We start from the raw sequence: 25,844 nt of genomic DNA, 5'->3' as shown, positions 1-25,844 counted from the left end.
CTCTGACACCACAAACTCACCTGAGTCTAAAAACTTCACGGGGATTTAACCTAAACCTAACCCATTACCGGACTGCACTGTCCAAAGCACATGGTACTCATTTAGAACAGCATTAGAACAACATTAGAAACCAACTGATACCTACAATTAGATCTAACAATCTGTGACTAGATGTTAAGTTTCCTGTTTGGTTGACAGCACGAAGAGGGAGAGACCTAACCCTCTCAGCCAGAGAGACAGAGAGACATATGCTGGGATAGGCTCTAGCAGATCCATGGGACCCTGCTTAGGAATAAGGGGGTCTAGATGATGGATGGGTCTCAGCACATGAGAGTCCAGACTAATTCTATGTATGAAGAAGAAGAGGAGTTAGTCTGACTGGCTGGGCTAAGAAATAAACCCAGAACATTTACTGAGTCCTTCTGTTTCATTGTCTGAGATAAAAATGTGTTTTAGTTTTAAAATTTTATAAAATTAACATTTTCATCTTTGTTTACAGCATCAGACACGTTAGAGGACCAGACACGTTAGAGGTCTTCTTCCCATGATTTTTTTTTATACACCAATACAAGAGAATACCAATTATAACTATAACACACAGTGTTATAGCAGGTGCAATGATCACAGTCCTCCAAGTGTTGTCTTCAGCCGGGGTGGTGCTCCCATCTGAAGAACAGAAAACAAAGCTGTTAGTTTAATCAAAGTCTAACTTCGTCCTGGTCTAGTCCATGACTGAGGGACAGTGGATGCTTTAGTGAGAAAGTGTGAACCTGCAGCAGCCAGAGCTGAAGCTGTGAGTCCACAGCGACTGAGTGAAGCAGAAAATAACAGAGACGTGCTGGACTTTTGATCATCACTTCATTCTCCTGTCTGTGTAAACTCAGCACAACAGGTTTTACAGAGAACCTGTGCTCTCTACGGCAGCCTGCACAGGTTCAAGACTTATTCACTGTTTTCAAAACATTTTCTTTTAAAAAGCTGACATGAATCTTTCATCAGCAGAGGTCAGACAGCTGCTGTGGTGGATCAGAATGTGTGGGAGAGGAGGGACTGGGTTTCTAACGTTTTCTTTAACCTGCTGCCACCTGGTGTCCACATGTGTGAACATCACATTTTTGGTCGTCTGCACCATAAACTACTGAAACTTGTCGTGGATCAACTGCTGCCACAGACAAAAGGACATTTCTAGTTTGGAGCAAACACAGAACATAAGCACATTGGACATGTTGCCTGTTTTGTTTGTCCATGTCCGGAAGCTGACACAGTTAATGATGGTGTCTTGACTGTGTCCTGAGGAAACTCAGACCAAGTGTCCTCATGTGTGGATCATACCATGCTCAAAGATGATACCTGGTTATTGTCTTTAATGGTTCCACCTAACCCCGAATGGAGAAAAGAAACTAAGACACAAGCCAAACCAAAGCTCAGGGGCCTGTTTCAGAAAGTGGGTTTAGTAAAAATCCTGAGATGAGGGACTCTCAGGGTTTTCGGTTTCACAAAGTGGGTTCAGATTGAGTCTGAGTCAGTTAGTCAGTAACTGACTTAGAGTTTCCTTTGTTAGGGTCAGTCAACCCAGAGTTCAGGATTAACTTTGGAGTTTGTTCAACCCGCTTTCTGAAACAGGGTCCTGGCCTTAGGAGTTTAAAAAAGCTGACAACATGTTTTTACTTCTCAGCCCTAAATTAGAACCGAGAGGTGTCATGGAGAATGTCTGCCCACATAGGACTGAGGTCAGTCTGCTGTGGCAGGACGTCCTGTTACAACCTGTGATACAAAACAACACAAACTCACCTGAGTCTAAAACCTTCACGATGATGTAGGTTGTGTTGTTTTTCACGTCACCGTCCGTATCTTTGTTGAAAACCTGACACTCGTAGTCTCCGCTGTCACTGCTCGTCACATTTGTGAGATTCAAGCTCAGGTCTCCCTGCTCCCATCCATCCTTCAGGAAGACTCTGCCCTGAAACGTTGGGTTTTGATTTGTGGGGTCTGGGCGGTTGTTTCTGCACAGGAAGACGTACTGTCCTGACCTCAGGTCAGTTCTTTTCAACAGGACCCCGATGTTGGTTCTGTCACCCCGACATAGGAAGGTGAAGGTCTGTCCAGGGAGAACTGTCACTTCCTGAAAGGCTGAAGAGCAGAGTCACATGATTCTACAGATTTTACACTTAAATATGAAGCAGAACATGTTGATTTAAAGGGTTTAGAGAAAACATCCTACAGTTTAGTTTCAACCAGTTAGTGTCAAAGTACCTGAGTACCTCATATATTTACTCAAGTACTTCAGTCCAACTCTGGGGTATTTGTACTTTGTCTGAGTATTTCCATGTAGTTCTACTTCATCCTTGGACTTCACTACATGTCAGAGTCAAACCTTGGACTTTTTCCTGCTCTACATTTATCTGGTAACTTTAGTTCCTTTTCAGGATCAGATGGATCCAACAAAACTTTATTGATCCCTGGTGGGAAATTCTCAAGATACCCAGCAGTATGGAAAGTACTTCAAATCAGAAGTATATAAGGTAGTTAACGTCAGCTACCCAGCGGTATATAAAGTACTTCAACTTAGAAGTATATAAGGTAGTTAACGTCAGCTACCCAGCGGTATATAAAGTACTTCAAATTAGAAGTATATAAGGTAGTTAACGTCAGCTACCCAGCGGTATATAAAGTACTTCAAATTAGAAGTATATAAGGTAGTTAACGTCAGCTACCCAGCGGTATATAAAGTACTTCAAATTAGAAGTATATAAGGTAGTTAACGTCAGCTACCCAGCGGTATATAAAGTACTTCAAATTAGAAGTATATAAGGTAGTCAACGTCAGCTACCCAGCGGTATATAAAGTACTTCAAATTAGAAGTATATAAGGTAGTTAACGTCAGCTACCCAGCGGTATATAAAGTACTTCAAATTAGAAGTATATAAGGTAGTTAACGTCAGCTACCCAGCGGTATATAAAGTACTTCAAATCAGAAGTATATAAGGTAGTTAACGTCAGCTACCCAGCGGTATATAAAGTACTTCAAATTAGAAGTATATAAGGTAGTTAACGTCAGCTACCCAGCGGTATATAAAGTACTTCAAATTAGAAGTATATAAGGTAGTTAACGTCAGCTACCCAGCGGTATATAAAGTACTTCAAATTAGAAGTATATAAGGTAGTTAACGTCAGCTACCCAGCGGTATATAAAGTACTTCAAATTAGAAGTATATAAGGTAGTTAACGTCAGCTACCCAGCGGTATATAAAGTACTTCAAATTAGAAGTATATAAGGTAGTTAACGTCAGCTACCCAGCGGTATATAAAGTACTTCAAATTAGAAGTATATAAGGTAGTTAACGTCAGCTACCCAGCGGTATATAAAGTACTTCAAATTAGAAGTATATAAGGTAGTTAACGTCAGCTACCCAGCGGTATATAAAGTACTTCAAATCAGAAGTATATAAGGTAGTTAACGTCAGCTACCCAGCGGTATATAAAGTACTTCAAATCAGAAGTATATAAGGTAGTTAACGTCAGCTACCCAGCAGTATATAAAGTACTTCAAATTAGAAGTATATAAGGTAGTTAACGTCAGCTACCCAGCGGTATATAAAGTACTTCAAATTAGAAGTATATAAGGTAGTTAACGTCAGCTACCCAGCGGTATATAAAGTACTTCAAATTAGAAGTATATAAGGTAGTTAACGTCAGCTACCCAGCGGTATATAAAGTACTTCAAATTAGAAGTATATAAGGTAGTTAACGTCAGCTACCCAGCGGTATATAAAGTACTTCAAATCAGAAGTATATAAGGTAGTTAACGTCAGCTACCCAGCGGTATATAAAGTACTTCAAATCAGAAGTATATAAGGTAGTTAACGTCAGCTACCCAGCGGTATATAAAGTACTTCAAATCAGAAGTATATAAGGTAGTTAACGTCAGCTACCCAGCGGTATATAAAGTACTTCAAATCAGAAGTATATAAGGTAGTTAACGTCAGCTACCCAGCGGTATATAAAGTACTTCAAATCAGAAGTATATAAGGTAGTTAACGTCAGCTACCCAGCGGTATATAAAGTACTTCAAATCAGAAGTATATAAGGTAGTTAACGTCAGCTACCCAGCGGTATATAAAGTACTTCAAATCAGAAGTATATAAGGTAGTTAACGTCAGCTACCCAGCGGTATATAAAGTACTTCAAATCAGAAGTATATAAGGTAGTTAACGTCAGCTACCCAGCGGTATATAAAGTACTTCAAATTAGAAGTATATAAGGTAGTTAACGTCAGCTACCCAGCGGTATATAAAGTACTTCAAATCAGAAGTATATAAGGTAGTTAACGTCAGCTACCCAGCGGTATATAAAGTACTTCAAATTAGAAGTATATAAGGTAGTTAACGTCAGCTCCAACATTAAAGTGATCAACACAATAATCATCAATAATTAGAATCAATAATATCAGATCCAGTTTAGACCCTTCGGGCCCACTTTGATTGCTGGGCCCGAGTGTGTCATAGATATAGCGGGAGCATAAAACTGTCTTCGGCTGTTAAACATGAGACAAAGCGCTGATTTGCGCCTCTTGGGAAATAAACGCTGCCTTATTGCGCGTCCTGTGATAATGAAGAGGCCGCGGGAGATTTTTTGATTCTGCCAAATATGTTATGTTATAATGTTATTATGTTATTATGTTATTATGTTATGTTAAAAATGATATAACCGAGACAACTTCAGCTGTTGTGCTGGTTAGCGATGTGGTTAGGAGTGAATTTCCAAGGAAAGAAAATATGTTAAATGTACTTTATATTTTAGTTACTGAGTTTTCTTAAATTTATTTGCGGCTCCTAAAAAACGATCTGTGGCCTGTTCAGGAAACGTCTATATCCTGTCTGCACATTTAAACTAATTCATACTCAGCAGGTTTATGGAAAAACAACCACAGGATCTACTGTTCATGAAACAACTGTCATATAAAACGTCTGAAATTGCAACAAGGCCGCGACGACTCCTGGTAGAAACCTGAGCCTGAGACCGAGGCCTCCTGGTTTGAGCCTGAGACCGAGGCCTCCTGGTTTGAGCCTGAGACCGAGGCCTCCCGGTTTGAGCCTGAGACCGAGGCCTCCCGGTTTGAGCCTGAGACCGAGGCCTCCCGGTTTGAGCCTGAGACCGAGGTCTCCGGGTGGAGCCACAGAGTTTTAGACGATAACAGTATTTCCCGGTTAGTACTTTTACTGCAGTAACAGTGTGGAGTTTTACTCTGTGGTACTTCTACTGTTACTGCAGTAAAGGAGTTTAGAAATATACGCAATAATTATTATTGCAGTAGATTATGGATCAATATTATCAATTATTACTGATCGATCTGTGACTGACAGTTACCGGGAAAGGTCCCGCCGTCAGTTCAGACCAACCGGGTCCTGGTCTTGGTCTCTGACCCACCTGGGCCCGTTTAACCGGCTCCATCAGCACATGTCAGTTTGGACTCACCGGGAGCAGCATCAGCCACGAGGCACAGACAGAGAAACACCAGGAGCTGTTTCCTCACGTCCATGATCGATACTCTGATCAATCCTGCAGAGACCGGGACTGACAAGAGCCGCTACACACCTGACGCACAGGTGAAGATGTGCCGATTGTCAAAGTGAGTACGGCCCACGCGAGCACGCACAGCCTTTTAAAGGAGATGCTGGTCCGTTTTTCTCCTCCACGTTCAGCTGATTTTGTCTGGATCGAACCTTAAAAGTTAGAAACCAGACTGTCCTGCCTGTGGGAAGGTCTGTCTCTGTAAAACTGCACTACAGACTCAAACATTAACTGAATATCCACAATAGCAGCCAAAGGAACCAGGAGTCTGTACTGTCGTGATCACCTACAACATCTGACTCTGACATGTGTCGCCGTCTGTGCTGTAGCCTGTTTTACTGGTTTCAGATTTCAAGCACAGTATCTCTGTGCTACTTTAAGTACATGTACAAACCCTGAATTACTATTAAAGTACAGTTCTGTCTGAACCTGACATCACACATAACGAACAGTTTAAAGTCGTTTCAGCATAAACTCCACATCCTTGATATCAGATGTTCATTTCATACACTAGTTCAGTCTATGTCAAAACTAGTTGAACATTTGATTGCACTGGTAGAAGAAAAACCCTCACTAGTCACTTTCTCAACAACTAGTGGCACTTTAGTCCAACTAGTTCCAAGATAAGTCTTAGTAACGTGGGTCACTACACTAATAGGACCACAGACCTAACTAGTCAGCTTTTTGATGTACTATGGCACTACTGAAGGCTGAAACGCTTAGTAGTTGACTACTACAGTTACAGGTCACTCGTTAACTAGTAACTGTCTGTACTAGTTAGTGACCTGTAACTGTAGTAGTCAACTAGTGGGGCCCAAATTTCTGACTAGATAATTATTTAAAGCCTGTTTGTTTAACTACTGAGACTCAAAATGTTCAAGTACTAGTTTACTAGTTGCACTAGTGAAAACGATTTTGGCTTTACTTCTTAACTAATCACACACAATTTGAGCTTTAAATATTGTAGTATTGTATATATATTACATTATTATAATAATGTAATATATATATATATAATATTATAATGTTATAATAACATTAATATTAGTATAATAGCATATATATATTACATTATTATAATAATGTAATATATATATATAATATTATAATGTTATAATAACATTTATATTAGTATAATAGCATATATATATTACATTGTTACAATAATAGGCTAACCCTACGCTGGACAGTGTGGTAGAAATTTCTTTAAGTTTGAGAGTTGCTAATTCTCAGAAAACAACCACAAGTGTGATGAATCATCTCAGTTTAATCACGGGCCCGGAGAGGACGTCCTTGCAGAAAGTCCTCTCCCGTCTGTGTTAAAAGACCAGTTTATATACATTTTGACAAGAAAGGGGTGGACTAATCTTGAACAGACTCCACATGTTTGTTCAGGTACAATCTTCAGTCTTCTTACCATCAAAGAAACAAATTGTTGGCAGTTATTTACAACCTTCTACCCTAAAACACTAAAACAATAAAACAGACAGAACCACATACCATGAAAGGGTCAAGCAAACATTCAGCCCCCACATTGGTTTAAGTTAGTGACCATTTGCTCTGTTGTAAAATCCTCACAACAGAAAGATGAACACACTCTACGACACATCAGAAAACAGCGTGACCGACTGAAGAATCCACGTCTCAGTGTTTTTAAGTTCGCTCAGCTAAAAATCCAGCCCTGCAGGTCCACCTGCACTATGAACGTATGCGTGCGCCATACAAGTCCTGTCGGGGACACACGAACTGGTTTCAGCCTGTCAGTCTAAAGACGAGCTGGTCTGGAGTCATTATTAAAATGAAACAGATGTAAACACATTAAAATCTCAGGATCAAAACGTAGATAAAAAGCCAATCAATCACATGTCAGCCAATCAGGTGGCTCCGTGCAGGTGGGCAGGTGACTTATTTTAATAATCAGTGGCCACATACACACACACACACACACACACACACACACACACACACACGTTAAACTGGTTTAGTTTCTCACTAGCACGTCTATTTTTAGCTCTATAGGTTTGTTCCAAGACAAGAACAAAGAACATCCCTTTGGTTCACATGACATGAACAGTGAGATCTTTGCACAGTTATGGTTCTCTACCTGGGTCCGGTTCATACTGATCATATAAACAAAGGTAATGAGGTCCTCTGGTAAAGGTCCACAGCAGGAGAACATGTGGGACACCTCATGGTGGAACAGGTGGAACAGCAGAACTATTTTATCTCACTGCCAACAGAGTTAAAGTGAAATCGTTTAAAATGAAAGTGTGGTCTCAGCACTGAGTCTCTTTCCAACCACAGCTCAGTGGTTGGAGCAGAGAACCACCCCCCTCTCACTTCCTTTCAGCTAAAGACCATCATTAACTACAGGAAGTTACAGCTTTAAAGTGAAATCTGATTGATGACAACAGTCGCCCATAGCCACGCTGTGTCTGAGTTCAGTTCTGGCATCATCTGGGCTTTTTGTGGCCTTATCGTTCGGTGTCTTGGTCTCACAACAGAGAAGAACCAGAGCAGCCAGCCCAGAAGGAGGAAGTTCAACTCTGTGGGTCCAGCTAATGTCGACAGCAGCGGCAGGATGGAGGACCCGTCTCTGCTCTCTCTGCTCTGTGAGTACTTTCTCAGCCTGAGACCCTGGTTCTGGGTCCACGGGCTCAGAAACACCAGCTTCTCTGTGTGATTTCACTGTTTGGACTTCAGAGCCGCCCTGTTCCTCTGAGTGGTCGTGACCAGAGGTGATTACGTGTCAGCCATTTTACATCGTATGACAGTGAAGGTCACTGCTTGGTTTCATGTTGTGATTATCAAATGAGATGTGATGGTTTCACGACCTGAACAATCCTCTGAGAAGCTACTGCAACAAAAGGTTAGAAAAGCTTGAGTCTGTTTCTCTGAACTAACCAACAGACACAGAGACCGTGTCCCTGATGGACGTGGTAAAGTTTCTCATAAATGAATCGATAATGAAAACACTCTTTGGTTGCAGATGTTACAGATGTGCTTTAACCACAGGGGTTGTCTCTGCTCCATGTTAAACCTCACACTGACCTGACTCTCGTTTCTCTGCAGCTGTGCTGTCAGTGCTGAGCTGCACAACAGACCAAGGTCAGTGAGCTTCTTCTGCTGTCCCAGTCTCAAAGTTTCAGCAGATCAAAGAACTGAGCTAACAGTTTACCAGGTTCCACCCAACATGCCCCGTAGAGGATCCAGGACGTTTTTAGGGTCCATTATGTAAGAGGCCCAGAACTCTAGTCTTTCCTGGGCCCTAGTCCTCTAGTGTCTCCCCTGTCTCTCATACAGACTCGCTGTTTTTGACGCTTAGTCAAATTCTAAGTTGTGACTGTGGAAAAGAAGTGAAGAGACGTGTGCAAGCAGGTTGGAACGGGTGGAGGAAAGTGTCAGGTGTGATGTGTGACAAAAGAGTGTCAGCGAGAATGAAAGGAAAGGTGGACAAGACAGTGGTGAGACCAGCAATGTTGTCTGGTTTAGAGACAGTGGCACTGAGACAAAGACAGGAGGCAGAGCTGGAGGTAGCAGAGCTGAAGATGTTGAGGTTCTCTCTGGGAGTGACGAGGATGGATAGGATCAGGAATGAGGACATCAGAGGGACAGCTCATGGTAGATGGTTTGGAGAAAAAGCCAGGGAAGCCAGATTGAGATGGTTTGGACATGTTCAGAGGAGGGACAGTGAATACATTGGTAAAAGGATGCTGAGGTTAGAGCTGCCAGGAAGGAGGCCTAGAGGAAGACCAAAGAGGAGGTTCTTGGATGTAGTGAAGGAGGACATGAGGATAGTTGGTGTGGGTGAGGAGGATACAGAGGATAGGGTTAAATGGAGGCAGATGATTGGCTGTGGAGACCCCTGAAGGGAGCAGCCCAAAGGAGAAGAAGAAGATAAATTATAAGTTGCTGATTATGAGCACAGAACTGCCAAAATACTGAACTTATCAGACAGAGGTCAAAGCATCTAACATGGTCTTAGTCAGACATACGACACCAGCTCCACAGCCTCACTTTCCACATGTCCAAATAAAGGAGACACCAGTTCCTAAAGTGATCAACCACCTGACCAGCTTCCTGTCCAAAGATCCAGCTTGTGTTGTGGGTCCAGGGACCAGTGGTTGTAGTAGAGTTTAGGTAGAGTAGAAAGGCTCGGGAACTTTGGGGAGGACTATTTAGTGTCAATACTCTGAATGTGACTTTTCACCACCATGTTCCCTCCTTGTCCTTAATCAGCTCGTCTGACTCTGAGTCCCAGCAGCTCCCAGTTCTTCCAGTGGAGCTCTTTCTCTCTGAGCTGTGAGGAGGACGACAGCTCTGCTGGATGGACCCTGAGGAGGAACACAACCAGACGACAGAGGACTCAGTGTGGAGCTGGGTGGGGAACATCAGCTGGTTCTTCCTGTAACATCAGCCTTTCCTTCCCATCAGACAGTGGAGTTTACTGGTGTGAGTCCAGAGAGGGAGCAACCAGTCAGAGCATCAACATCACTGTCAGTGGTAAGATGAGCCTGTGGAGTTAGTATTGATGAAGCTGTGTGGAAATGGATGAAATGCTGTAGTTTGTCTCTGTGTTGAGGTGGAGCAGTGATCCTGCAGAGTCCTGTCCTCCCTGTGATGGAGGGAGAAAACATCACCCTGATCTGTAGAACCCAGACATCCTCCGACCTCCCGGCTGATTTCTATAAACACGGCTCCCTCGTCATCGATCGGCCTACGGGTCACGTGACCATCCTCCATGTTTCCAAGGCCGATGAAGGCGTCTACAGCTGTAACATCAGGGGCCATGGAGAGTCTCCACCCAGCTGGATCTCTGTCACAGGTCAGCAGCTTCACTTTGACTGACACTCTGATTTCAGCCACATGTTCACCTGACCAGGTGGGCTTCTGTCTGCAGGAACACCTACAACCACAGCCCCGCCCCCTGAACCAACTACAGCCTCATCTGCAGCCCCACCCACCACTGCAGTCCCACCCCCAGACTCCGCCCCCCTCCAGCAGGTGTTCACAGTGGTCCGTTACCTGGTGGTGTTCTGTCCCTACGTCATCTCCACTGTCCTCATGGTGTCTCTGTATCGACACAGACCCACAGGTAACACTCTGAATCAGTCAATCAATCAATACCAGCTGTCTCTGACTCTTCTTGTGTCCAATGTTGATAAATTCTCCATTTTCTTTCTCACCTGCTCTGACTGCAGGAAATCACCTGTCTGTCTCCATGGTGATGACCCCACCCACCCATGCTGAGCAGGGATTGGACGATGGCCACGATGACGTCACCACAGAGCATCAGTTCTGAACTGATCCAGTCTGAAGCAGCAGCAGCTCCTGTAGTTTTGTACTGTAAATACTGCAGTATAAAATACTTCATTGTTACTGTTTGTGCTACTTGTTGTCTGATCATCATCAGAGTCATTTACATGGAAATGTCAAACTAAATCAGCAGGTTCCTGCTAAATGGGACAACTCTGCCACCTGCTGTTCTAAACTGGCACCTGCGGCTCAGAGCAGAAGGAAAAGGACTCGGTGGGTTCGGCTTCAGACTAACCAGGTTGGGTCTTTCAGTCTGCACCTGGATGAAACTGTGTGTATCATATGCACCTGTATGACCTGAAGGAAAGCAGGGAGCTGACAATCAGAGGAAAATGGCAGAAGCTGCAGATAAACAGCAACAGAAGATCCATAAATAAAGTTCAGCAGATTTTTGCAGGTGATAAAATGCTGCAGGTTGTTTTGTTTGAAGTTTGACCTTCCAAGATCATGTGTGAACAAACTGTCATGTCGTTTGTTTCCATTGCTGACTCACTGAGTGGAAGAATCAGCCATGGTTCAGTGTCTTTGCATGGAATAAAATCAGTGTTGGACACAAAGTCTCCAACGTTTCTATCAGACCGTCTGCCTGGTTAATTGGCTGCTGAGCCTGAACAAGGCCTGATGGGAAATTGATGTTGGACATTATTTAGTTAAACATCAGTAGAAATGAAGCTGCTGCTCAGTGACTCTAATGTTACAGCAGAGTGTCGTTTTTAAAGTCACAGTCCAAAGGAGGCTGGGGTCAGGAAGCCTGGTCACAGAACCACACACACACTGAACACAGGTGAGTGCACTTTCTCTGTGACATCATAGCTCACCTGTGTGACCCAGTGATGATGAAGAAGGTCCAGAAACCAGAAACTCCTCAGCTGGACCAGCCACAGCTGATTGACTCACAAACTCAAGGCCTCCACAAAATAAGTCCTGACCTATTAGTGCAAACATGGAGGCAAGTGCTTGTTCAGGTCAGGGCCTAATATCCACAACTGGCACTTTACAATCACAATGAGCTGCCTGCCAGACCACCTGTGTTGTCATGAAGAACCACTGGCCTCCTTCAAACCACCACAGGACTCACGAGGTCCATTATCACACAGATGCTTGGTTTGACTTCAGACTGTGAGAAGAACAAATCTTCAGTCCCCAACGGATCCCAAAAGGAGAAAATAATAGTTCCCAAACCAGATCTCAGGGAGAAGCACAACAAAAAGAAACAATCCAATAAAAATCTTTAAAGTAGACTAGATCAGACTTACGACAGCAACCAGCTTAGAAACACCAAGCAAAGCTATTGAGGAAATGCTCAACTTCAATACACAGCCCAGAACGAGGCACATGTGAAAACAATAGCACGGATTACAAGAGGCACAAGATCCAGATGAGAGTACTTCAGGGACCTCTAGTGGCCAACATAAAACATGACAACAGCTCTGTCTGGTCTCAGGGACATGTAGACACTTTGGAAACTTCTAACCTTGGAAATCCATGTTGTTAGAGGCATCAGCCATGTTTTTCTTTTGCTTTGTGCTGTTTGTTGTCTTGTGTCTATATGTGTTTAAATGGTAACAGTGATGGTTTCTTAGACCCCAACCCAGCAGGATTCCAGGTTTTCTGGATCCAGCCTGACCTGCATCACCAGCCTGTCAACACAACTCTTTTACATTCATGTGTAGAGACAAGAACATGGACTCAAAGAGATTCTATTCAAGGCAGAAGGTTTGAAATCATCAGGAACAAAAACTTCATCGTACATGTAGATACTGTACATGCTCAGTACTTCTACTTCTGTCTGTCCACCAACACACCTGCCTGTGAGAAGAACAAATCGGACGCCTACAGAGAAACCAGCAGAGACGTCCATCATCAGTGTGAGACCTCAAACACTGTGAGGACCAGAACTGAAGGCACCAACACCTGGAAGGACATGACAGATGTGTCCTGCAGCATCAGTTCATGACTATCAAACAGTAAGAGCCAGAAACCTTGAACCCCCTGAAAAACTGTAAGAGTCAAGGACTCACCTTCAGAGTCGCCCGTGATCCTGTTGTAAAGTGAAACATTGCTGGGTGGATCTAAAGTATTTGTGAGGGCGTCCAGTACGACCTGTTCTGTGACTCATGGCACACAGGTAACAATGGAACATTAAACATCATCACAACAAACCTGTTCCTCAGTGACTGTGAGTCCCTGCCTCCACATTTGGAAGTCAAACTAGATTCAGACTGGCCTCTGTGGAGGAGGAAAGCTTCATCCTTTCTATGAACAGAAGCAAAGAGCTGAAATGTGTTTGTGTGTCGTGGTGCTGAAACTGGGCTCATCAGGTCTGACTGAGGACAAGCCTTAACTCACAGACACTGAGTCACAGACAAGTCCAGGAAAAGTCACAGACTGAACAACAGACAGTTCACTTTGTTGGTCTGCACAGAAACTGGCTCAGTTTGGACTCACTCCAGGTCCAACTGGGATTTGACTAAATGCAAAATATTTTCAAATATGTAAAACATGTAAGTTTCACTTTCACAGACATTTCAGGGAGGATGAACTGTCTAATCACAGACACACCTCAAACAAAAATACCTGCTGCTCATGTGTTACTTCATTTTGATAATTCCTTATATTCATAACCAGACAGTCCAGTCTTCTGTGCCAAGAAAAACAAAAGATCAGGATGTGAGCTTTGAAAACAGGATGTCCACTTCCTGTTGGACTATTGTTCAACTCTTTGTGTTGTAGTGACTCACCTGCTGTTGCCTGGTAACCAGTCAGGTGACTGTGATGTGACTTGTTTAAGACCGGCTCAGCAGCATCCAGGTAACATCTGGTGAGTTTCAACAGGATCTACCAGAGTTTCTGGTCCAAACCTCTGAGTGTGATTGTGCAGAAAACCAACCAACAGTGAATCCACCAGATTCTCCACAAACACTGAATAAGACGTGACCAGATGTGACTGTGTCATTGTGTTTTCCAAAGCCATCACAGTAACACAATCAGCTGCACTACAGTCCAGGATCAATAACCATACTGGTCTCTAACACCAACACATGTTCATTAATTCAGGGCATGGAGTCAAATGGACGAGCTGGAAGACAGTGAAGTTTATTTCCACCTGCTGGGGTTGTGTTATCATCGGCTCTTACTGTCTCACCTGAACCTGTTTTCTCAGGACAAATAAACATGTTGATCTGTTGGGGAGAGAAGACGTTTCTAATGGTTTCTACAATATTCCAGACACAGTCCACACATGTAGACAGGCTGTCATCAACACTAATACTGTCAGAATAACTGAGGTGGTTCCATCAGTAGGATTTTCTGACTGCTAAAGTGGTCCCTCAGTTTAATCTGTGGACATATGAAATAGTGTCCAACATCTAGACACCATCAGAAATACAGTCGACCTTAGAACTTGTTGTGGGCTGATAGTCAGTGAGCTGCTGGGACCAAGTCTGGACTAATACAAGATGAAATAAACAGGCTATAAGGTTTAGAGAACCTGAAGCTCCTCTAACAGTAGCCTGGACTTGATTTATGTTCAGTCCTGGACCCACTGGACCTCCTGACAGTGAGACTGGAGACACTGGTTTGTCACACACTGACTGTCCAATGGTTTGACTCTAAGGGACATGTTCATAGGACAAGTTAGGATCAGAAAACCTTCATCTGTCCCACCGTGGGAAAACTGCATTGTAGTAACAGCAAAGTACAAGTACACAGCAGGTGCCAAAAATACTAAGTGGAATAAAATGATAAAGCTACAAAAACATACAGTCCATTGTCCATTTAGGATTCACAGCAGATGTTGGACAGATGTTCTTCATCAACAGGCTGCTGGACTGAATCCTGCTCTTTGGATCTTTGACATCGATGTTTTCTATAGAACATAAAACCAACAACAGCAGCAACAAGAAGAAGAGCAGCAACAACTGTCAGACCCACAGCCAGTCCAACACGTCCATGACCTGCAGGAGAGAACAGGTGTGAGGTGTCAGGTAGGTGATGACTGAAGAACAGAACAAACTCCTGTCAGACATTATCTCCTGCACTTTGACCACATCACTCATCCAGCTGTTTTCTACAAAGTCTCATCAACAACATCTGGAGAAAACACAAACATCTGGTCTCACATCAACAACCAGGAAGCAGCTTCAGCTCTGCTGCTCAGACAAACACACACTCACCTGCTGAGACTCTCAGGTGGACGATGCTGATGAGTTCAGGTGCTTTTGATTGACCCTGGAAGACACGACACTCGTATGTCCCAGTGTCGTTAAACGTCACATTCTTCAGAGTCACAGACACGTCTCCATCCTTCATCTGTGAGTCCTTCAGCTCCACCCGCTCCTTAAAAGATGGATGCTGGCTGTCTGGATCAGACTGATTGTCCCGGTACAAGAACACATATTCTGAACCCAGATCAGGTCTGGTCCACTGTAGAGCTAAGATCTTTTAGCTGCTGGGAGCTCGACATGTCAGAGTGACGTTCTGTCCAGGTTCAGCTGTGATGGTTCTCTGACCTGAAGAACAGAGGAACAGACAGAGAGCAGCCTAAATACAAAGAAATGTGTTTACAGCCTGAGCAAAGATGATGAAGTTATTCCTGATGTGTGTTCCTCCAAAGTGGGACTGTGGTTGGACAGGAAGGATTCAGATCCTCCATCAGGCTAAAATCCAAAACCCTGTTCAGAGCTCTGACAGATCCAAAGTCAGACTGACAAACATGTTGAAGTGTTGAACTCCATCTGATTTTCCAGTGGACTCAGTTTAAACGGAGCCTGATCTCTGCAGTGACACTGGGCTCACACTGGAGACGTATGAAAATCAGATCTTTGTTTAGCTGAGGAGACTCGACCTCGTCCTGGGCTGAGCTGGACACAATCAGGCGCTGAAGCTCTGAGGTCTCATAGTGTCGGACGTTACTGTGTCAACCAGTGATTTTCATTAGACACATTCATTTGTTGCAGGGAACATGTTTGTTTCTACAACAAACCTGAGGCGGACTGGTTTCTGTGAGTCCTGCAGGTGTGTCCCTGTGACAACAGGAAGTCAGGTGGAGTCTATAAATTCAGCTGCTGTCTGTGACCGGACTACATTCCTGGTTTACAGAAGAGCAGAAGTGGAAACAGGAGCTGCTTTTTTCCTTCCACCAACAAAACAAACAGGAGCTGGACTTAAAATTGTTTTTCTGTTTGTATTTTAAAAACAACATGTGGATTATTAGTTTTGACATTTGATCAAATATCTGCTCTCAGCAGGACAAACCAGAACATGGATCTTTTCTTTTCTTTCGTTCTCACACTGAGGAACAACAGATTTCCAGGTTTGTTCTATTTAATCTAACAAGTGTGTTTCTATCACACATGTCCTGTCTGATGACAGGGACATACTGGACCACAGGGGGGTCCACAGGTTTGGGTTTCCTGCTTTCTGTTGCTGCTTGTCTATGGTTCCTCACAGAGGACTGTGTCGGACCATGACGGTTTCAAAAAGCCTCTATAGGAGTCTGGTGTTCTGAGCTGCCAGTGTAGCCCCATGTTTGGTTCTGTTGGACGTAGAGATGAAAGTCCAGACCTACTGGGTCACTGATGGACCTTATCTGGGCTTAGTCTGGGTCAGTTTGTTAAGGCTGGTTGTGGAACAGGAGCAGCTGGTTTGGTCTCCTTTGGCCATAAATAAGAAAACCAGACCTGATGTCAGTCAGTGCTGGACTGTATAAGGTGTCAAAGCGTTTGGCTGTTTGTCTGTGGGACGTCCTGCTGTCGTAGAAACGATAAAACAATCTGCTGCGTCCTCATTGAAGGCGAGTGTCGCAGCAACAACAGCTCAGAGTCCACAACAACAATAACAACGTTTCAATGAACTGACTCAGTCTTCAGTTGAAAACCAGTCCAGAAACAGGACTCACCTTCAGTCACACAGACCAGGAAACAAAGACTCAGCAGGGACGCAGGTTTGTTATCGAACATTTTCTCTTCTGGCGTCGGTTCCTGTTGAAGAACAGTTACGGCACTTGGAGTTATTTCCAAGGATGCTGGTATTTACTGAGCTTTACTGTAAACAAACCTAAATATAATATTTAAAGCTGGATTTCACCTGTTTCCAACAAACTGTGGAGCAGTAACGCTGAACCACCCCCACCCGGAAGAAGAGTTGTTTCACCACGTGACGTCAGAGACATGCGACACACATCAAACACACAGACATAACTTATACACATATATAGTATTGATGTAGTATTAGTAGTATTTATTGAGTTATGTGTATTGTATATAGTATTTAAGTAGTATTAGTAGTATTTATTGAGTATGTGTATTGTATATAGTATTGATGTAGTATTAGTAGTATTTATTGAGTTATGTGTATTGTATATAGTATTTAAGTAGTATTAGTAGTATTTATTGAGTATGTGTATTGTATATAGTATTGATGTAGTATTAGTAGTATTTATTGAGTTATGTGTATTGTATATAGTATTTAAGTAGTATTAGTAGTATTTCTTGAGTTATGTGTATTGTATATAGTATTGATGTAGTATTAGTAGTATTTATTGAGTATGTGTATTGTATATAGTATTGATGTAGTATTAGTAGTATTTATTGAGTTATGTGTATTGTATATAGTATTGATGTAGTATTAGTAGTATTTATTGAGTTATGTGTATTGTATATAGTATTTAAGTAGTATTAGTAGTATTTATTGAGTATGTGTATTGTATATAGTATAGTATTTATTTGTCCAGGACTATAGTATAGTATAACTATTTGAAGATTTTCAATCAGGATTTAGAGCACATCATAGTACAGAAACAGCACTGTTGAAAGTTACCAACGATCTTCTCTTAGCCTCAGATAATGGACTTGTTTCGATACTTGTCCTCCTAGACCTTAGTGCAGCATTCGACACCATTGACCACAACATCTTACTATAGAGACTGGAGCATGTGATCAGAGGAACAGTGTTAAAGTGGTTCCAATCCTATTTATCGGACAGATTCCAGTTTGTTCATGTCCATGATGAACCTTCCACACGAACAAAAGTTAGTTATGGAGTTCCACAAGGCTCCGTGCTAGGACCGATTCTGTTCACCCTGTACATGCTTCCTTTAGGATATGTCATTAGGAAGCACTCTATTAATTACCACTGCTATGCAGATGACACTCAGTTATATCTATCTATTAAACCTGTTAACACAAACCAAACATCCTGTCTCAAAATGATGCAGAAAAACTAGTCCATGCATTTGTTACCTCAAGGCTAGATTACTGTAACTCATTACTAACTGGATGTCCCAATATCTCCATAAAAAGCCTCCAATTAATCCAGATTGCCACAGCCAGAGTCGTGACAGGAACTAGCAAGAGAGATCATATTTCTCCTATATTGGCTTCTCTTCATTGGCTCCCTGTAAAATATAGAATAGAATTTAAAATCCTTCTTCTCACATACAAATCCCTTCATAATCAAGCTCCTTCATACCTTAAAGACCTCATAGTACCATATTATCCCAACAGACCACTTCGCTCGCAGAGTGCAGGTCTACTTGTGGTTCCCAGAGTTCTCAAAAGCAGAATGGGAGGCAGAGCCTTTAGCTATCAAGCTCCTCTCCTGTGGAACCAGCTCCCAGCCTGGGTTCAGGAGGCAGACACTCTCTGTACTTTTAAGGCTAGACTTAAAACCTTCCTCTTTGACAAAGCATATAGTTAGGGCTGGCTTCAGGCAACCCTGAACCATCCCTTAGTTATGCTGATATAGGCCTAGACTGCCCGAGGACCATCGGTGCACTGAGCTCCCCGATGTAGATGTAGATGTTGATGTAGTATTAGTAGTATTTCTTGAGTATGTGTACTGTATACAGTTGACCATCCAGCATCATGTGATTATCTGAGCCTTGGTATCGTGTCCTCTGTAGGGTCAGCTGGACAGTTACTGACTGTTTATTTTACTGACTGCTGACTATTGTGTTTTCTTCTTCTCTAATATTAATATTCTCAACAGGCTGAGGAACAGTTTTTACCCCACAATTACCTCAATTTCACTAACCCCCTTACATGGACAGTGACACCCCCCTACAGCAGTGATGTAATATATCTCTGTCCATTCAACTGTATATCTGCACATAGAATGTATACTAATATACGTATTATATTATATATATATGTGTGTATATGTATACTCCCTGCATATACATCCATATATAAAGATTCACACTATTGCATAAACTGTACATTCATCTACATATAGTTCCTGTATATTTAGGCCCGAGCAGGGACTATTATAATTGCTCAACGTGCAAGGGACGGCTTTAGGCAGCGTCTAGCGTTGACCCACACCCCACCATGACGTGGGGATGCACGAGACCTTTTGGGAAAATGTATATGATGTGGTTGCCGGGTGGGCGTGGACCTTGAAATAGTTAGGATTATTATTTTTGATCGTTATTTTTCTTCTTCTGCCAAAATAACCTCTAATTTGACCCCCTGAACATGTGTGAAAACTCACCAAAATTTGCCCAGAAATCAGAATCGCGTGAAATTTTTATATTTTATAGATTTCATAAACGAACCAAAAGTGAAAATACATTGCAGCTATCGGAGGCCCCACTGACATTTTTTTCATCGTACAGTCACCTGCTTTGGCCTGTTTAGTCTACATGTCAGGCCAAGCAAAAAAGCTTATCATGTCGAGGTCGTGCGACCAACAGGAAGTCCACCAGCTGGGAGTTTATCTTGAGGTCATTGAGTTCGTTGATTTTGCTCACCTCAATGTTGAACGAACTCCTCCTTGGGAATTAGCTCATTTTTGGTCAGCCTCCTCTGTACCAGAGGGGCTGCAAAAGTTATCCAGATTTCATAATTAATTTTTACTGTTTTGCAAGTTGACGTATGTTTTTGGCACCTTCGAGGTGTGATAACTCGCACACACTTTGTCGGATTTGAATCTGACCAATTGATGAATTGTAGACCCTGGGGGCCTGAATCCAGGTGATTGAACAAAATCATAGTAGGCGCTATAGCGCCCTGTGTATAACATTTTGAAAATTTGCAAACATTTGAATGGAGATCCAAAATGTAGTTTGTCAGAACTTTACCAAATTCGGTACAAAAATCCTTTAGGGCATCCTGATCAAAAAAGCCAATCAGACACATGCTCTATTTTCCACGCTGTTGCCGTGGCGATGACCCAGATTCACCATTGATTTCCTAAGAGTTTTACACTTAAAGATGCAAATGCTGTAGCAATATCTGCAGCTGCTGTGTTGTCATATTTTACTCACTTACACTCCCCACGAGCCTGAACCCACATGATCGAACAAAGTCACTATAGGCGCAGTGGTGCCCCCTTTGTAAGGGCTTTCAAGTTTGCATGGAGAGCCACATTTTAGTTTGGCAGAACTGCACCAAATTTGGTACAAAAATCCTTTAGGCCGTCTCGATCAAAAAAGCCAAATGAACCTATGCATTATTTTCCACACTGTTGCCTTGGAGATGACAGACACCCACAATTGTTTTCCTATGGAGAGCTGTACTGAGGGATGAAATTACATAGAGATCCAAAATTTAGTTTGTCAGAAATGTACCAAACTTGGCTTAAAAAATCTTTTAGGGCGTGATGATCAAAAAAGTCAATCAGAGTCATACTCTATTTTTCACACTGTTGCCCTGACGATGAGCGAGAGCCACCATTCTATTTCATTGACAGATGCATACTGGAAGATGCACTTAAGCCTCTGCTGCTGCCATCCTGCATTTGTGTGTCTGTGTGTGCCTGTAGGACAGTGGTCCCAGAGATGTACCCTCTGCAGCAGGTAACAAAATCCCACACCTCACCTTTCCAGGTGCAAATTCTGCTCTCACTTAATGGGCTCCCAGTGCAGTGACTGGAACCACGGTTTGACCTTGGTATTGAATAAATCCTTTGGAAAAAAACAAGAGTTTTTTTACTGTGATGGTGTGAAAAATGAGTGTTTTCGGTCCAAACTGTGGCCTCTGGAGTCATTTACAAAATCCCCCACCTCAGCTTTGCTAGTCCTGTCAACTGAAAATTTACAACAATAAATGTGCAGGTTTGCTGGTCTGTGTGTCTCCACGGGTGTGTGCAATGGTGTGTGTGTAGTTGAATATATTTGTTAATGTCTTCATATGTGTGTCTGTGTTTACAACTGCTGCTCTGGTTACCATGGAGATGTAAAGTGTTTCAGTGTCTGTCTGATCGACAAACGTTAACCTGAAAAAAATCCCCCACCTCAGCTTTCCAGCTCTGAATCCTGCTCTCGTTTGAAGGGCTCCCGGTGAGCCGGGAGAAATTCGACCTCTTGCCGGCTGACGGTCACTCGCACCGGCGGTCTGCTGGGAGAGGCAGTGCGCTCGATCCGCTCATTTCTGCACATTCATATATATACACATACATATACACACACACCATACATATATATATATATTCTGTCAATTCAATTTATATAAAGCTTTTATTTATATCCTTTTTTTGTATATCTGTATATTTATATATATACAGATTATATATCTGTATATATTATTCTGGTTAGATGCCAACTGTATTTCGTTGCCTTGTAACTATGTGCAGTGACAATAAAGTTGAATCTAATCTAATATTATGTGAGTCCAGCCTCTGTCATCAAACAAGCTCCAATAACACAACAAGTCACTGAGTCAATTTAAGAAGTGTCTGCATTGATTTTCTGCTTCTGAAGCTTTAAGTCCAAACTTGGACATAACTGAAGACCAAGGAGGTGGTGGTGGACTTCCACAGACGTCGGTCTACTCTCCCCTTGTCAGTGAACATCCAGGGAATGGACACTGAGAGAGTGGACTCTTATAAGTACCTGGGTGTTCACCTGAACAACAAACTGGACTGGACTCATAACACAGGAAGGACCAGAGCCGGCTCTACCTCCTAAGGAGACTTTTGGGGTGAAGGGGGCACTCCTGAGGACCTTCTATGACTCATTCAGAGTCCACAGGTCTTTCCTTCCTGCTGTCAGACTCTACCATGATCAGACTAACACTGTCCATGTGTCATCCATCTGCTGTGATCATGTCCAACACTCTATTATAAGGTGAATCCCATCAGAGCAATAAACTGTAGTCACTTTACCTGCTATTTATTTATTTATCCATAGATGTCCATATACTGGACATACCCATAGGCACATATTGGACACACTTAGAGTTTTTGTAGCTTCATACTTTTATTCCACTTAGTGTTTTATAATATTTTTACATTCTTATTTATCTCACATCTTTGCTCCTTCTGGCTCTCTGCTGTGGTTTTGGACTTTGCTGTTGTCAACAAGACAATTTCCTCATTGTGGGACAAATAAAGGTTTTTCTGATCTTTTCTTATATCTTGCGTTTGCTGCTGGTTAGCAAATGTTAGTATGTTAGCATGCTAATCTGACTGAGTGAATACACTACAGGTGCTAAACATTAGCATGTTAGCATGTTGATGTTTACATTTAGCTCAAAGCCTCCTCAAAGGTGAACTATCACAGGTAAACCTGAACCTGGTTCTGATCTAAAACCTGGTTCTGATCTAAAACCAGTATGTGACTGACTCTGGAGCAGTTTGACTGGATCTGAGATTGACGTTTCCAGGAAACACCTGAGCTGAACATGCAGCTTGATGATGATGACGGTGATGATGATGATGATGATGATGATGATGATGATGATGATGATGATGATGATGATGATGATGATGATGATGATGATGATGATGATGATGATGATGATGATGATGATGATGATGATGATGATGATGATGGGACGTTATAAAGTCACTGAGCCACATATGATCCATCACACACACAGTTTCCTTGGGCCTGTGTGTCTATAGATGTTTATTGCAGTGCAGTCTGCTTCAGTCAGCTCAGGGTGTGAACTCATGTCCATGTGGTCCAGGGACAGGAAACCTGGAGGATCTGAACCAGGACCACACTTTGCTGCTGCAGTGATCTCTGCTGTCCTCAGTTGGTTTCCCTGCAGGGGGAGCACATGCACACTTGGTGAACAGAGACCCTGGGACTGTTGGACCCTGCAGAGAGATCAGGTCTCCAGGATCCCTGTTTCTGCCAGAAGCTGGAGTCCAGCTCTGTGAACCGCTGCAGCCACTGACACAACCTACTGACTCTGGACTGGGAACAGGTGAAGCTGTGAGGGACCTCACCACATCATCACGTTTGTTCCCAGAGGGAGCAGGTGCTCCAGTGGACTTTGGACTCAGGTGCAGATGGCAGCAGAGACTCAGTTAGGACCACACAGTGATCCGATCAGTGTCAGAACCACAACTGATTCTTCATGTCTAATGTAAGAAACCACAGTTCAGCTGATGAGCAGAGCTGCGGGTCTATAGACCAGGGTCCAAACCCCTGATAAAGACCTGAGGCTGAGACTTTTACAGTTGACTGATGTTTCTCTGTACTGAGTTCTCCTAGAAACAGGAAGCTGCAGTCATTTATTTGACTCAGGGTGTGATGACAGCTGCCAACCACTAGGGGCCATAAACACTGTAGGAGAGGTGATCTCTTCTATGTGCAGGCCAGCAGTCCCTCTGTCCCATGAAGAAAAACTGTTCCACGTCACAGATCCTTTTTGCAGAGTCCAACAGCCTGACCTGGTCTCTATGTGGGTGTAGTCCCCAGGAGGGTGCCCAGACCCGGACAGAAGGTCAGTCCCCCAGTTTGTTATCCCAGTTTGTCAGCAGACTCTCAGTTTGATGCAGACTGAGACATACAAGGTGATTTATGTCCAACTACAGCCCAACACAACCACCATGAGGACTCACTGCAGTACCTGACACCTTCATGGTCCCTAAGGTCAGGGCAGGACTGTGGTACCATCATACCTATGATGTTGGGACCATAAGGATCTGTTTGTCTGGGATGAGGGTATAAACAAAAACTCTGAAACTCAGAGACTCAGGCAGAAAATAATAGAATAATAACTGGAAATAAACAGAACAACAGCTGCAAAAGTCCTGAGACCTGAAATCAGGATCATATAATTTATTCCATTTATTTGACTCTGGGTGTGATGACAGCTGCCAACCACTAGGGGCCAGAAACACTGTAGGAGAGGTGATCTCTTCTATATGCAGGCCAGCAGTCCCCCTGTCCCATGAAGAAAAACCAGAGATGGTCTGACCCAGTCATCCAGTCACCCCACACTGCGTTCACCTGCTGCTTAATATGCCCGACACCCTGGCAGGTGCCACAGTAACAAGATAATCAGTGTTATTCACTTTATCTGTCAGTCTGATGGCTGATTGGTGTATGTGATTACACATGGGCTGGGGTGACCAGATCTATAATCTGCCTGGTTGATCCTGGACTGATGAGGGAACTGGGCCATGAAACTGCTTGTCAGCCATGTGTCCTTCATTGACGACCCATCAAACATAAGGCTGGTGTATAAAATGGCTGTGACTCCTAAATGTTCATGTTACACTTTTGTCAAACCCCTTAACTTAAAGCTGAAAGTCTTCTCTCACATATTGACTATATCATTACTATATATAAATAACGTAGTAATGATATAAAGTGAAGGAGGCGTCTGCTGCTGCTGCTGCTATAAACCAACCCCATCAAGAACTACAGGCCACCGTCGTCAGCTACAGAAGAAGGAAGTGGGATTAACTGCTGAGACCAGACTCAGGCTGGTCTCATAGCATCAGTGGGGCCATGGACCAAACATCTCTGCAGCTGCTGCTCTGTAAGTACAGTCTGTTGGTCTGAATGATCCAGCTTCTGTTTTAGAGCAGCTCAGTAGGACTGTAGTCAGATACTAATGAAAGGCCAGGACCGAACCGAGGGAGGTTTAAGATCAGGCAGCTGAAAGAAAATACACAGCCACTTTAGTTTGGAGGGAAATACAACAAACAGCCAGAAAAACCCTCATCAGTCCATGAAATATTGATCAGTGAGAAGCTGAGACTTCACCTGGAACATAGACTTTGATCCAAATCAATAGATCAATATGGTTCAGATCATTGATGATCAATATCAACAAATAATCTGTTAAACTAACACTGATCTGTGAGGAAGAATTAAAGGACTGTTGGATGTTGGTGTCAGTCAGACCTTAGACTGGATCAGGTTTTATCGATTACTGTTTTTAGTTCATTGATCCACTGAGGTGGTTTTTGAAAACCAGCAGGAAAAATGAACAAAACATCATTTGAAGAAATTTCTTTGACTCATTAACTTAATGCAGAAAGATTCTTTTAGTTCCAGGCAACAATAATCTGTTCTCACCATGATTATTATCTTTATTATTCTTAGACTATCATCACTTCCTGTTCATTCATAGAAACAGTTTGGAGAATCAACTGAACTGATTAAAAACTCACATCTAAAAATGATGGATGATCTTTGTCTTGTTGTTGTTGTTGTTCATAATAAATGACAGTAAATATCTGGTGTGTGATTGTTAAAGTTGTGTCTCTGCTCCATGTTAAACCTCACACTGACCTGACTCTCATTTCTCTGCAGCTTTGCTGTCAGTGCTGAGCTGCACAACAGACCAAGGTCAGTGAGCTTCTCTGATCATCTGACTTTACACATGGAGGCCAGACAGCTGGTCCTGATTGTCTGTCAGAGCCCTGATCCTGGTCCGACCCTGGTCTGGAAAACCTGTTGTTGTCTGATGATGTCATCAGGGTTGACTCAGACTAACACAAATCCTACATTTTAAAACATGAAGTTTAATTTGTTTTATCAGTTTACTGAGAAATGGTGCAGACCGTCAGACTCTGATCCTGGCCCGATACTGGTCTCATTCTGGTCTGGCTCTGGTTTGGTCTTGGTCTGATCCTGGTCCTGGTCTGATCTGATCTTGGGCTAATCCTGGTTTTGATCCTGGTCTGTAATTATTATTTATAAAACAGTGAGTTCTGACCAACAGCTCAGAGACCTAAGAGGAAAAAAACACAAAATATGTCATTTTCTT

General features: G+C 42.8%; 1 protein-coding gene and 2 long non-coding RNA genes across 6 annotated transcripts in view; 1 reads left to right on the top strand and 2 right to left on the bottom strand.

Moving 5' to 3' along the window:
• Positions 1-578: 578 nt before the first annotated feature.
• On the bottom strand, positions 579-13,402 carry LOC113141928 (uncharacterized). Of its 2 annotated transcripts, XR_004463300.1 has the most exons (4): positions 12,909-13,402; positions 12,693-12,801; positions 1,792-2,130; positions 579-666 (listed from the first exon to the last, which is right to left on the bottom strand). It is a non-coding gene; the product is annotated as an uncharacterized LOC113141928 (long non-coding RNA). The 2 variants fall into 2 exon arrangements; XR_003296874.1 differs by having other exon boundaries at positions 12,693-13,402.
• The window catches only part of LOC113139869 (low affinity immunoglobulin gamma Fc region receptor II-like), a 32,686-nt gene continuing 14,759 nt past the window's right edge, over positions 7,918-25,844 (top strand). Inside the window, exons 1-6 of one of the 3 annotated variants that reach the window (XM_026323505.2) lie at positions 7,920-8,183; positions 8,644-8,679; positions 9,811-10,074; positions 10,154-10,396; positions 10,472-10,666; positions 11,176-11,884. In XM_026323505.2, coding sequence (XP_026179290.1) covers positions 7,976-8,183; positions 8,644-8,679; positions 9,811-10,074; positions 10,154-10,396; positions 10,472-10,666; positions 11,176-11,183 — 954 coding nt within the window. In that variant the 5' untranslated portion in view covers positions 7,920-7,975 and the 3' untranslated portion in view covers positions 11,184-11,884. Of the gene's footprint in view, positions 8,184-8,643; positions 8,680-9,810; positions 10,075-10,153; positions 10,397-10,471; positions 10,667-10,772; positions 10,901-11,175; positions 11,885-25,844 lie in introns of those variants that run through there. The other 2 variants (XM_026323480.2, XM_026323488.2) reach the window with 2 other exon arrangements.
• Positions 14,536-17,101, bottom strand: LOC113141830 (uncharacterized). Its single transcript, XR_003296829.2, has 4 exons — positions 16,975-17,101; positions 16,787-16,868; positions 15,063-15,398; positions 14,536-14,843 (listed from the first exon to the last, which is right to left on the bottom strand). It is a non-coding gene; the product is annotated as an uncharacterized LOC113141830 (long non-coding RNA).

The sequence above is a fragment of the Mastacembelus armatus genome, chromosome 18 (genome assembly GCF_900324485.2).
Source record: "Mastacembelus armatus chromosome 18, fMasArm1.2, whole genome shotgun sequence".
NCBI classification, from domain to species: Eukaryota; Metazoa; Chordata; class Actinopteri; order Synbranchiformes; family Mastacembelidae; genus Mastacembelus; species Mastacembelus armatus.
This window is presented reverse-complemented; position numbering and strand designations above follow the sequence as displayed.